This window comes from Ictalurus furcatus, chromosome 17 (genome assembly GCF_023375685.1).
Source record: "Ictalurus furcatus strain D&B chromosome 17, Billie_1.0, whole genome shotgun sequence".
In the NCBI taxonomy this organism is placed as follows: domain Eukaryota; kingdom Metazoa; phylum Chordata; class Actinopteri; order Siluriformes; family Ictaluridae; genus Ictalurus; species Ictalurus furcatus.
In genome coordinates, this window is record NC_071271.1 from 15,257,322 (window position 1) to 15,272,170 (window position 14,849).

The window sequence follows — 14,849 nt, forward strand, 5'->3', positions numbered from 1 at the left end:
TCATATATATATATATATATATATATATATATATATATATATATATATATTACATACTATACATATATATATATATATATATTTATGTATGTATAATTCTAATACATTCTATTCCCACAGAGCTCCTTAGTGTTCATTGTAGTACTGTACTTTTATTTTGAAATGAAATTAACCCTGAACTGTCTGGTTGCTGATTTCACAGCGACAGTGACAGATTTTTCCCGGTATTTTTGGGACCTGGGCCTGTCTGAGGTAACTAGTTAGCATTTGTAGCTAGCGATGTAAACAATTTGTTACGTTTTAAGTATGTATGTAGTTTTGTTCGAATGGTTCCACGTTATATAAGATAGCGCCCATTCAGTGTACTAACTACTTTTAGCTAACTACTTTTAGCTTGTTCTCTTTATTTTATGGCCTGAAGTTAAGTAGTGTTGGTCCTGCACTTGGCTAGCATAGCAAGGTAGCTTGGTAAGTACATTTATGACATGTTTATCTGACTTGGAAGGTTTTGTAAGCTCTGAAATATAATATAATATCAGCATATAATGTAAGGGAGTGGAAGAACAATATGAGTAGTGGAAACATGACAAAAAAAAACATAGCACTGCAAGGTGCAAAACATCTCAATAGATAATAAATATGATGTAAAATTACTCATGTGTGATTATATAACAGTACATCTGGTCAGTTAACAGGTTCTAACTGATAAATCTGGCTATTTTTTTTTTATTTTGCTTTAAACCAGGTTTGATTCATCTGGATAGTTAGGTCTCATTTAAGCGTCAGAAGTGATGCCTCTTATCTAGAGATGTGTAAATTAATAAGCTAACTAAACGTCTACCTTTTCGATTAAAATAGTAATAATAATAATAATAATAATAGCAGCAGCTGTTACATAACTAAAAGCTTAAATGCTCTCAAACAAGATCCACGTTATTCCCGAAACCCAGTCGTGAGCCTTTTACATGAATGATAAGGACGAAGTGCTGCATGGCATTACAGATGAACATTACAGTCTTGAACTACTCAGGAAATTCATGTTGTTCACTGTTGCATGTCTTTTTGCCTTCATATCAGCTTCCTGCCTTGGAAACAGACAGACTGTGAGATCTAGAGAGAGAGAGAGATCTGCGTTCAGAGAGAGGACAGCGGAGCGATGCCACCTGTTTCACAAGTAGACCTGGAGATGGGGAAGGAGGGGAAACTGAACCAGGCAGATTGCTTGTGTCCCGTCTGCCTGGAGATCTTCCTGGAGCCGGTCACCCTGCCATGCACCCATACATTCTGTAAACCCTGCTTCCTGGAGACGGTGGACAAGGCCAATATATGCTGTCCTCTCTGCCGAAAGCGTGTCTCTACTTGGGCTAGACTTAACGGCAGGAACAAGACGTTAGTGAACGCAGAGCTGTGGAGGCGTATACAGGACACTTTCCCTACACAGTGTCAGCGTCGATTAAATGGAGTCGATGACGACGAGGATATGAACAGTAAGTGCACTATTATTTATATGGGGCTTTTCAAGGACCTAGTAAAAACACAGTGATACTGAACACTGTTTGCATCATGTATGCAATCTTTGTTTACATAACGTGTAGCAATGTAGTTATTTATTTGGTTGTTCTTTGTGTTTTTGTGTCAGTATGTTACTGTTAAAAAGGGAGGGGGGTGAGTGTCACTGTAATCTTTACATTTTTGTGTTTTCTTGTGCTAACAGAATGATAAAACTCATTCATGGTTTGATAATTAACTGATGACTTGCAGATCACATGTCACAGCAGAAAATCTAAGCTGTGCAGGGATACCAAGGGACCAAGGATAGGAAATTCTGACCTCAACAAATGTTTACCCATGGTGATATTCAGTCTGGTAAAAGTGGGGTCAGAAATTTGGTGAAATTTCCCACACATCCTCGCAGCTGTCAATAAAATATCTGCTAGAAGGAAAACCTTAATGTGAACAGGAAAAACACATCCAACCAATCAGGACAAAGAGGTGTCTTATACTCATCCATTCAAGCAGCCCTTTGACTCTGTGTTTTTGGAGTGTAGCTTTGGAGGATCCATTAAACCAGGGCTGTCCGATCTTATCTGGAAAGGGCCGGTGTGGGTGCAGGTTTTCATTCCAACCAAGCAGGAGCCACACCTGATTGCCGTTCAATAGACTCAGGTGTGGCTTCTGCTTGGTTGGAATGAAAACCTGCACCCACACCGGATAAGATCAGACACCCCTGCATTAAACAGAAGGGGGGTGTGGGGGGGGAGAGAGTGTGGGTGTGTGAGAGAGAGCGAGAGAGAGAGAGAGAGAGTGTGTGTGTGAGAGAGAAAGAGAGTGAGTAATTTGACTTTCAAAACCACTAAATATACCTTCTGCCAGAATCATCACGGGTTATACAAACAGTACTACTGCCAGATGATACCTAGTACCTAGGTAAAAAACAAAACATAAAAACAGGCATGTGTAAACCATGCTCACCGATTCGTAATCAGTGCCCTCAGATTCGTAATCCATGCCCTCCGATTCGTAATCCATGCCCTCAGATTCGTAATCCGTGCTCTCCGATTCGTAATCTGTGCCCTCAAATTTGTAAACTGCACACACCGTGTTAACGTTGGGTTTATATTGGACATTCACTGCACATTCAAGATTCTCTCTTATATTTCTCAAGAAATAAACACACAAAAGGACATGATTATTGTCTTAATAATGTGCATTGAGTGGACATAGAACCAAGTACAACTGAATGTATTTTTAAATTTTCCCCCGTTAAAGCCCGCGGAAGCCAATGGGAAATGCAGGTCATCAGCGCTTTATAGTAATGGAATCAGTAAGGGACCGTCTAAAAAGTGCATGACCTGGGCAGCTGTATAAGATTCTACTAAGTTTATAGTCGTCTACTTCACAGAAAGATGGCGACATCTTCAGGACGAGACGCGAACTACAGATAATATTCACATCCTCTCAATTAAAGCACGCGCGTTAAAGCGCACCTATTATGGTTTTGAAACGTGCCTAATTTTGTTTTAGAGGTCTCATACAATAAATTTACATGCATCTAATGTCAAAAACACTTTAATGTGCTCATAATTTAGATTGCAGCATTACCTTTTCCCCCCAGTGTCACAAACAACTTAAATGATCAGTTCTAAAGGATTCACTCTAAACTCCTCCTTTCAGAGAGCATACTCTGCTATGATTGGTCAGCTGTCCCAGTCTGTTGTGATTAGTCTACCACTGTCAGCGAGCAGCCAATGAAGACCAAAGGCGGGTTTTTTTGTTACAAACATATGTAAGTTAGTACAGGAAGTAAGTCTGGAATTACTAACGACTCGTTTCAGCTGTTCAGAATCGGTTCCTTCTTTTGGGAGTCAATAACTCCCAATGCACTTTGATTTTTGAAATTTGCAGATGTTTTTACATTCACAAACAGCTCTATAACACACTACATGAAAGATAATATTAGAAAAACCATAATTGGTGCACTTTAAGAATCAATTCGGGGATTTCACAAATAGATAGCGTTTCCTTAATTTGAAGATCGATTAAAATCGAAGAATCTATTTTGTTTACCCAGCCCTAGTGTCCTCTGACAATGTTTGGACTAAGTCCCTGGTTCATGATTTTATCCAAAATTCAATCTTGCAAATTTCCACATTAACCAGTCCCTCCAGGATTTTGCAGTTGCAGAAATTAATGTGAAATCAAACAAACTTATCAATGTTCGGAGGAGCTTGCAATCTCAGATTTGTTTCAAGATGCGTCATGTGACATCACAACACGCATTCTGCCAAAGCCGCCTTCGGTTCATATGTGTCGAACACAAGTACAGCTAAAAGGTCTTGTTTACTAGTGATGCTCTGTAAGGAAAATTCTGGGCCGAAACCGAAAGTTCAGAATGCACTTGGCCGAAAACCAATTTTTACTATTTTTACTAAGCCAATTTTTACTACAAAAAACTATTTTAAAATAGTTTTTTGTATAATTGTATTAATGTTAAACTTTTTAATTCATTTCATGAATTTAATGAATCTGAATTGAAAAACTACAAACCAATAAAATGACCACATTTTTATTAAAATTAACACACCAAAACAAATATTAAAAACTATTGATTGCAGCAAAACAGCAGTCAAGTAATGAACTAGGCCTCTATTCTGTTTATGTAAACGTATTTCCACATGAATTAAAGGTTATTGTGCAAAACGGCAGCAATAGAACTAAAACCAACCTCAAACTGTAAACAGCAGATGTAGCCTCAATTCAAGAACAAAGTTTTTCAGAGCTACACGAATTTTAATGTAATTGCTATACATGATTGCAAATTGGACTGCTTTCTATTTAAATGGCAATTTTCTCTTCAAGAACAAAAGTTTCTCAGTTCTCTGGCAGGAGAGATGGTCCCTCTTCTCATCGAGAACATGAGATTCTGCTCTGAATAGTCTCTTACTCTACTTGTTGGTGCTTGGGGCAGATAAATACCTTTTGTGCTCTCTGCACAAGCAAGGGAAAATGTAGCTGCGTTTGTTGTCACTGCTGTGGATCGAGGCTTTCTTGCAGAATCTCGTCAAACGTCAGAAAGTGAGGCCGTTTGCGCCTCATCACTTGTACGCACCTGTTTCTCTGGCACACTTTGCACTGTGCTGCGTGTCGATCCTTCGATCAGATGCAACTCCAGCTCTGCCTGTATTATTGCCTGTGCATGCTGCTTTTTCTCCACGTCAATGTAATGTTTTTTAAATCGTGGATCTAGTAATGTTGCAATGCAGGGATAAGTGCCGAGCACTAAGGGGCGGGGCTTGGCAGCATTTATTTTCGGCTACTATTTTCTGCCTTTTTCTTTTTCAGCCAAAAACTGAAAATGCCATTTTAGCTGAAATTTTGGTGCATCCCTGTCGTTTACCAAACAAGCATCACTGTGAAAGACTGTGCAAAACATTTTCATGCAACTGCAATTTCGCAATTATGGCAAAAAAAAAAAAAAAACCCTGCAATTTTTGAAAAAAGCAGCAACAAATTCGAGCATTTTTGGCAGAAACAATCACAAAAAAAACTCAGGAAAATCCTGTACGGACTGATAAATGACGTAGTGGTGTGTTTTGTGATTCTCATTTTTAATGTAGCTTTCAGCCATGCCTTCACAGTGTGTTACATTTGAATAGCATAAATAGGATAAAAACGAGTCTCCGTCTTCCTGAAGTGGTCTAAGTGATCAGAATTAAATCTGTTTCAAAATTGTCTCGTCTTTCATTTTATGCGGATAATGTATGTCTGCCTTCCTTTACTTTGAGTTGGTAATGCATCTACACAGTAATCTAGTACTCGTGCAACAAGTTTGAATTCTCATTAAACCCTAAGGTGTGTGTTTTTTTTTTGTTGTTGTTGTTTTTTTCTCCTTCCCACAGTGTTTATACCCAAACCCAAGGTCAGTCAGCCAGGTGAGGTCAGGCGAGAATATGAGGAGGAGATTAACAAGGTGAGAGACCCTGCCAATTCCATTCATTTCTTTATGGATATTGGTGACTTGATACTGGAGACTAGCATTGTGTCTGGAAGGAATAACACTCCCTACTCTCCGAGCCATGCTGTTATATAGAAATAACACATGCTTTCTGAACAATCAGATATGAGAATGCAGCTACGCTGTGGTATAATGGTTGTTAATAGAGAGAAATATATAACTGCCATACAAGTAAATCCTCTATATCGTTGGTTCTTAAACCAGTCTTCTCTGACCACCCTGAGGGACTGCCTTATGATCCACAGCTGTAAGTGACTCTAAATTACTATCTGTGTATTTGTTATGCCTCTAATGGCATGGATCCTGACTATGTTGAGGATATCTCCTGTAGTCATTTTGCCAACTGTAAAATTAATGTGTAGATAAATCATAATCATTATGGTCCTTACTATCAAGAGATTTGCTGTGGATTAGCACATATTTACTTGTACCTGCATCCAGTGAAGCAAACAACACTCTAAAACAGCCTGATTCATATAAACCAGCTTTAGCTGGCTGTGAAAGCTTACACAACAGTTCATTTATAAGCTATTAATAGATTGTACTTAATAAATACAGTTTTGTTTAATGTAATGTTTTTTTTAAAAAGGGAAAAGATTGGACAGGAGCCCCTGCATGCACTAGATATGGCACATGGCAGATTCAAGTCCTAACTCGTTCGCACTTTGCCTCTACTTTAGTGCGATTTTTATTCAAGAAACAGCTATACGTCATATCTTACACTTTCTTCCTCCAGTTTGTAGAAGAGAAGCGAGCTCTGGAGGAGGCAGAGAGGAGGGCCAGTGAGGAGTACATCCAGCGCCTCCTGGCTGAGGAAGAGGAGCGAGTGGAAGAGGAGAGGAGGAGGCAGGAAGAGAGACAGCTGGAGGATGACGAGAGACTGGCGAGATTGCTCAGTGAAGAATTGGTGTGTCCTCACAGTCTTGCACTTTGTTATTCTTTTAAGTAAAGCCCTAGTTTTTTATTTATGGAAATAATGTAGCAAGTCAACATTAAAGCATGTGTATAGATTTTACCCTCTTACTGCTTTCGCACAATTTTTTCCTCGTTTGTGAGCGAGAGAAAAATTGCCGGCTGAAGTGGGACTTTTACTGAATAGGTGTAACTTCAAGCAGAAGTAAAGTTAATCTTTTTTGATGACGATAGACCTGATGTCAACCATCCATGATCTGCACACCAGTCCCCAATGCAAATCTGTAAAACTGCATTGTGAAGCCTGGATTCAGTCTTATGATAAACATTGATTGTTTATTACTAATATGAACTCCCAGGCCCCATAATGTGATTGTATGGATAGCAGTGCCATGTGAAATAATAACGTCGTCTTCGGCTGATATACACGCATGAGGAATAAAAGAAATATCGGTGTTGTATCGTTACAGAACTCAAGTCCAGTTTTGGAAACTCGGAGGAACACTAAAGTTAATGATGCTGCCAAGAAAAAGAAATCCAACATGGGACACATTGAGAAGTGAGTAAAGGGTTGTTACATTTGTACTAAGTGTTTATCGTTTTATTCCTTGTGTACTTCTGAATGAAATGCTTCAACTTGATATTTAATGATCTAATTCAGTTCTGATAATTGTGCTTTAGATATCTTTGCCAAGTGCCTTACACCCAGCCACACTGTGAGACCAAACAACCCTCCACTCTTTTGGACAATAAGGTGCTCATGACTTTAGTTCAATGTTCTCTTCAAATAAATATGTTCATTCTCTGGTCAGTACAAAAATAATCATATTCCACTTGTCCGTGATAAATTTTCCAGGAAAACACGCCAACCTCTATAGATCCCTCCCACACTGAACTGTATTCCTTGGACTCCAGTAGTAATCCTTCTACATCAAGCTCAGACCCAGACACTAAGTCTTGTAAAGAACTCTTCGACACATCATACAGAACCAACGTCTATTCTAAGAGGAAGAGTGTAGATAGTGAAGAGCCTGAACCTGACATCTGTAAGAAGCCCTGTAACTCCCCACCTCCTGCGTCGCCGCCACATGGTTATGTTTTCCTGCAGGAGCTGGCTGAGCAGGAGGAGGTTTTGAGGAGCCGGATGATGCAGGAGGAGGAGGACAGAAGGCTGGCGCTGCGCCTGCAGAGGGAACTGAACCGAGAGAGCACTGTGGACCGCAGAAAAGGCTCTGCTGATGGGTATTTACTGAGAGAGAAAAGCAGCCCTTCGTCCAGCAGCAGTACGAGCCCAGGCGAGGAGAACAGGACAGGGAAAGACAGTATTCCACATTCCTCAAGCCAGAAGGTGGATGGACATAAAGCTGGGAAGAGAGCCAGCAGCCAAGTTGAATGCAAAACTATTAGGAAAAGCTCCACACAAGTGTCTCCTCCTTCAGCCTCGTCAGTGCAGAAGAGCAGAAAGCAGACCACCCTTACTCAAATGTTCCCCAGCCTGGGCAGCTGAGTCAGCTCTCTGAACATCTCAATCAATTCTTAATTGCCCTTTCTTTCCATATTATTACATTTAGAGATACCTCCTTCCATATTTAGCCTTTCTTGCTCAGTGACTGCTGATTTTGGAAGAAAAGGCTGTTTCACTGTTTTTGCGAAACCTTAATCTTCAGTTCTGAAATTTCACATGTTAAGTGCTCAAACTGTTAATTGTAGAAAAAAAAGATGATATTTTTATGCATGGTTCTACCTTTTCTTTTGTTTTTTTCCAGAGTTATTCATTTTGAAAGAATAAAATAGTTGTTAAAAGCTTTGGTTTATATTGTCAGGTTTTGTGCCATGCTTATGGACAGGAAAGCAAAAATTGCTTACAGTCGAACTTCTCAAACCTTACTATTTTCGATACTCATCTGGCACGGACTCCAGTAAGTAACAAAGCCTTCTCTTTTCAAGCTTGTACAAGATGACATTTATGGCATTAAAATACTTCAGTAGATCAAATATAATTAATATAGAAAGTACACAACAAAGGCTTTAGACCCATCTTTGCATCTGTTCCTTGATTTGGGTCTTTGTTGCATTTATCAAAACACAAATGGATTATATAGATGAACGTTATCAGGATTACTGAACAGACACATATTTTGAAATGACTTTCCAACAGCCCGCTAGATTCTTGGAGAGCATTGTTAATATGGGAAATGTTTTGCTGATGTGAGCCTGGCCATATTTCCATTCAAACAAAATGCCTTATTTTGACAAACTACACTGCATGACGTCCTGTTTCGCTCATGACTAATGGAATCATATTTCAGTAAGTCATTGCATAACTGGGACATGTATACCGATCCGTACAGGATTTTGCTGAGGTTTTTTTGTGATTGTGAATTTTCCAATTTTTTTTTTTCCGGAAAACTACTTGAATTGGCAAAATTGTAATTGCACAAAATTGTTTTGCATGGTCTTCCACAGTGATGTTGGTAAATGAGATCTTTTTAACTGTACTCATGTTGGATGCATGTAAATGGATGACACCACATGACGTGTCTTGGCCAAAATCTGCAGTGATTTCTGAAAAATTGCAAATTCCTCTGAATGTTGTAGAGTTCGCTTGACTTTTGCATTCATTTCTACAATTGTGAAATCCTGGAGGGACTGATATACATGCCTCATATGAAACCGTTCTCACTGGTGGCATATTGTACAGCGTATTTAACTTTCAGTGATGGACAATAAAGAGTGCGTCCATTAGCAAAAGGAGAAGAGATATTTCAGAGGAGATTATGACGTGTTGCTGTCAGCAACACTGGACAGTTGAAGACTGGAAAAACATAGTCCAATTTTTGGTTCTAATTCTGTTTTGCCCCCTTGTGGAATAAAACACTTTCAATTTAATTGCAGTCAACAAGGGAATTTTTATTTAAAACATGGACTCTAATTTCATTTGGTTTGCCAGATTACAACCTTTATTTGGCTAGCCATGTGGTTGACTTGCTGCCTTATGTGAAATAGGATATTAATGAACTTGGTGTCACTGGGATTTTACACTTGACAATGTGTTAGAGAGCGATCTCTCTCTTTCTTCTTCTCTTCAATCTGGTGGCTTTGTGCCTTCAACTATATTAAATTATTCTAAAATATATTAAACAAACACTTAGTTCAATCTGCTTTTTATTGACAAAAGCTGGGTTTGCTGGAGCTATAAAATATATATATTTTTTCAAGACATTTATTTTTCAAGTCAAAAAAATTGTGCTCCTATTCAGAGGCATAGCTAAGGCGGGGACGATTTTGGGTTTGAATCACTCCGAAATATTTTATGATGCTTCATAATCCATATTCCTGCTGGTTAACAAAGCACACACAGCACAGCTGATTATATATAACAATACATAACGTTTAGTAACTGTTCTGTAACGATGCCCATAAAAGGGCAAAACATTTCAACATAAGAAACATGATTAACCAATCAGAATCAGGTATTTCATAACCCGTGCTCAACATTTCGGCATTCAGCACTTCTTGTAACCAACGCTCATGTAGAAATGCCATGTAGAATGTTTCAAAGGTGAGATAATCATGCGAAGCAAGTGATCCATGTCAGCACAACTGCAGAGTCACAAAATGAAACTTGCATTAAATAGCAATGTTAGATAAAACAGCTTAGAGAGGAACAGCTTAGTGGTTGTGGCTGACCTCTGATCATGTTATCTAAGAGAAATGACTAATAATACAAATCATTTAACATCTCAAAGGCAAACACTTATTTAGGAACAAAAATAAAGAGGTCATCTGATGCAATTCAGAATCACCAACTAAAATCTGATGTTTTACATGATTCATCTCACCTTTGTAGGTATGCTGTTCTCTCTTTTTATCTGAACACTTTAAGTGATTAAGCTGCTTTTTGGCTGTGTTGCAGGCAGTTTTGTCAAGGTGCATTAAAGCTATGAAAGCCAGTGAGAGCAAGGAGGAAGTTTCTATGGTAATACTGGCCAATGCACACAAATCTTGTGATACTGATGCCCAAAAATAATACTTCTGCATCGATAAATCTGAATGTGGAACTGAATTTACATAGATGTCGATTAAATTCCTGTCAATTCAGACTGAGGTCACATTTTCATAGTTTATTATTGGTTGAACCAATTCTGGAAATTCCTTTGAGACATCACAAACTGGTTATATAGGTTTCATAACATTTTAAAATCATATTTATATACCACATTCGATACCACAACCTACTGTATATAACCAGTTTGAGACTTCTCAAAGGAATTTCAAGGAATTCAACCAATAAAAAACAAGTTACCAAAGGCAGTTAAGTCCTGTATAATAAACACTTTCTCAGAAGACTTAGGAGGGTTGATTGAACTTCTGGCAATGAAAAATTCCTAGAACTGTAATGGTCAGAAGAAGAGACTACTTCAGAAAAGAAGTAGTCGGAATAGTCAGATATGTTCTGCTCGCTGACCTGTCTTACAGTATTAGAAAGAACATGAACATATGTATTTGATGTGACCTGATCTGGTAATATGGTAATAAATGGCTCAAGACATTTTATACAGTGAACCCAATGGTCTGACTTTTTTGAAGTGTGTAAATTTCATTGTAAATTCAATTTCCACAATTCTTCAAACTTTTAAATTGAATATTTTAGGGATTTTGCCTTGTTTAGCTTGTAGAATTATTACTATTATTTATTTATTTATTTATTTATTTATTTATTGTAGGGCATCAGGATGATCAGATCAGACAGATCCCGAGAGCAGAGAGAGTTCTCCTCTTATATAAGCAAGAAATTAAACAGGCATGCTATTATAGGAAATTATGCTGAGGGCTGAAGTGGATTATTTTCCTATAACAGCATCACCCAACGTGCTCCATTTTATAATAATAATAATAATAATAATAATAATAATAATAATAAACTTTATTTTATAAAGCACCTTTAAAAGCAGCTTCTCAAAGTGCTGTACAGAAAATAAGCAGTACACAGAAAATTAAAACATATAAAAGTTAATAAGAACAACAACAACGTTAATAATAATAATAATAATAATGAAAGAAGACATCAGCAGTCAAATGCAAGTTTAAAAAAGTGTGTCTTAAGTTAAGCTTTAAAAATGCCAAAGGTCTGAGCATCCCTGAGTTCAGGAGGAAGGGAGTTCCAAAGTGAAGGAGCATAGACAGAAAAAGCCCTGTCACCCATAGATTTTAGCCAGGTTTGTGGAATAGTTAATAGATTACACTGTGAGGAGCGCAGTCTGCAATTCGGGGTGTAAGGGATTAATAAACTAGATAAGTACTGAGGAGCCAAGCCGTGTAATGCCTTGTATGTCAACATCATCTTAAAATCGACATGGAACCTGACCGGGAGCCAGTGCAAGGACTCCAGAACAGGGGTAATATGTTCACATTTCCTGGTCCCAGTCAGGATCCTGGCGGCAGAGTTTTGTACATATTGCAGTTTGTTAATTGTGAATTTAGACACTCCAGCTAAAACAGCGTTGCAGTGATCCAGCCGAGTGAAAACAAATGAGTTTATCAGCTTTTCAGCCACAGAGAAGTTTAGCATTGGGTGCAGTCTAGCTATATTTCTGAGGTGAAAAATGGATGTTTTAACAGTGCTCTGAACAAAATAATCAAATGTAAGGCTGATGTCGAAAATTACTCCAAGGTTCTTCATTTTACTTTGGGTCTCTAGAACAGAGCCATCAACAAACAGAGACAGTGAACCAGCTTTGAGAATTTGATGACGGGAACCTATAAGCATAACTATGGTTTTCCCGCTGTTCATGCACAGAAAGTTATTATTCATCCATGTTTTTATCTCAGAAATACAGTCAGAAAGAAAACAAACAACAAGGTTTTCACCAGATTTTGAGTGAATGTAGATTTGGGTATCGTCAGCATAGAAGTGATAATGGAGGCCGAGCGATCGCAGCAGATGCCCAAGTGGAGATAGATAAATATTGAAAAGTAAAGGGCCTAAAACTGAACCCTGAGGAACACCAGTGAGCACAGAGCTAGTGTCAGACCTGTAGCCACCCATAGAAATAAACTGGGAACGGTCAGTAAAATAGGATTTAAACCAGTTTAAAACTGTCCCAAACACACTAAAAACACTTTCAAGGCAGGTAAGTAAAAGACCATGATCCACAGTATTGAAAGCAGCTCTAAGATTAAGAAGAATAAGAATGGATGTAGCGCCAGAATCAGAGGCCATCAACAAGTCATTGATAACTTTGACCAATGCCGTTTTAGTACTGTGAAGTTTACGAAAACCTGACTGAAGGGGTTCAAAGAGGTTATTAATTGTAAGATGATTAAATAGTTGAGAGACAACAACACGCTCAAGTATTTTTGCCAAAAACAGAAGATTTGAAATGGGACGAGTATTGTTAAAATCATCCACGGAAACATTTTCTTTCTTTGGTACAGGTGTAACAGCAGCAGTCTTTAGTATTGCTGGAACGACCCCAGTCTCCAGTGATTCATTCATAATGCTGAGGATAGTGAGCATAAAGCACGATTTGCCAAAATGCCACAGAAATCTACCTATGACTGTAAGTTTTATATTATTAATTAAAGACACATCATACTTTTTAACTGCTTATAGTTACATTTAACAAACTTTTGCAAAACAAGTTAATTCCTGTTATCACTTATGTTATACCAGCATCTCTTTTTTCTTCTCTCTTTAAATCCATACATATATATATATATATAAACTACTTTCATAAAAGTTAATTAAGCGACTTCTCTCAGAAACTTCATTATATGAGTTCATTACTGAGTCACAGACACACGCTACTGAGTCGCAAACAAAACCATATATATATATATATATATATATATATATATATATATATATATATGATATATATGTATATATATATATATATATATGATATATATGACAGATATATATATATATATATATATATATATATATATGATATATATGTATATATATATATATATATATATATATATATATATATATATATATATATATATATATATATATATAGACTACTTTCATAAAAGGTAATTAAGTGCCTTCTCTCAGAAACTTCATTATATGAGTGCATTAATATCTAAGCTTGTTCAGCCAGAACTGATGTCAGAGTTGTTGTTAGAGAGAGTTATATAATAATTTTAATATAATAATAAATATTACAGAAATAAAAGCTACAAATATGCTAACAATACGAGATTTGGAAACCTTCTTGCGACATACGTTGTGATTGAGTCACAGACACACGCTACTGAGTCGCAAACAAAACCACACCGTGTCACAGGACCTCGTGTCTTCTGTGGGCTTTAATGAGCAAAACCAGTCATGATGGCGTTACATTATTTCCCACAAACCAATTTCAAGTAACAAACAAAACAAAACCCAACATAGCGAAGCTATGTTTTTTCAGTGTGCGCAGAAGGAGATGATATCGGCTTAATGAATTTGTTTTCTGTTTGGCTCAAAAGTGACACAATATTAAAAATATTTTTCACTGCTTGCTAAGTTTCGCAAATGAACATGACCAAAATGAACAATATAACAATAAAACGGTGAAAGCAACAAGGCTATATATATATATATATATATATATATATATATATATATATATATATATATATATATATATGGGTTAGCTTTAGTCTCCAAGGCTTCTAAAGCAATTATAAGCTACTTAGCAACTTGTAGGATCCAGACGATGTAGATGATGAAGCGGAACCAACTTTGCAAACACGACTTGAGCAGAACGTTTCACAGTGGTAAGTTTTTATTTTGTAACTCTCTCAGATACGGTGTAAATTCCGACACTGGCATGTTGTTTAGTGCAAAACTATGCTGTGTACACAGCTACTGTGTGTACATCATGCAGTATATCTTTAGAAAACAAAGATTCTTGTGATTGGATCGATATAAGCCATTTCAAGATACAGACCACCGACACACAAACAACCATTTTTTAAAACTGAGGCAACTTAGCAAACTTTAGCTAGCTAGGACGTTAGCAGAGGACTACAACTGAGCCAAGTATACCGCATGATGCAAGGACAGAAGTGCATACATGAAGTCAAACCCTGATGACATATTTCTCTCTAGCATGTTGTTGTTTTAAATGATCAGCCTCTGGATCCTGCTGTTGTATGGTGTCATGCTTGTTTAAGCTGTGTGAGGGGATAGTGCACTATTTTTTTTATTTTCTATCATTTTTTTAAAATTATTGTATTTGTTTGATGGTCAAAAGAAACTCTCACCTACCTACTCACTTACATACTCAACACACACACACACACACTCACTCTCACACACACACACACAATCACTCATTCTTTATCTTGCACTTTGTTCAGTGTGTTATTTTGATATCTTCTGAGAGCATTTCCTGTATTATATTGTTTTATAATTGCTAAT

The 14,849-nt window shown here is 37.3% G+C and overlaps 1 protein-coding gene across 2 annotated transcripts; it reads left to right on the forward strand.

Moving 5' to 3' along the window:
* Positions 1 to 209: 209 nt before the first annotated feature.
* On the forward strand, positions 210 to 9,132 carry rnf168 (ring finger protein 168). Of its 2 annotated transcripts, none has more exons than XM_053646970.1 (7): positions 210 to 252; positions 1,078 to 1,487; positions 5,400 to 5,470; positions 6,252 to 6,422; positions 6,898 to 6,986; positions 7,109 to 7,181; positions 7,284 to 9,132. In XM_053646970.1, the coding sequence occupies exons 2-7, from the start codon at positions 1,157 to 1,159 to the stop codon at positions 7,932 to 7,934; spliced, it is 1,386 nt and encodes a 461-aa protein (XP_053502945.1). In that variant the 5' UTR covers positions 210 to 252; positions 1,078 to 1,156; the 3' UTR covers positions 7,935 to 9,132. The 2 variants fall into 2 exon arrangements, with proteins under 2 accessions (XP_053502945.1, XP_053502944.1); XM_053646969.1 differs by lacking the exon at positions 210 to 252 and adding an exon at positions 271 to 468.
* Positions 9,133 to 14,849: the final 5,717 nt, after the last annotated feature.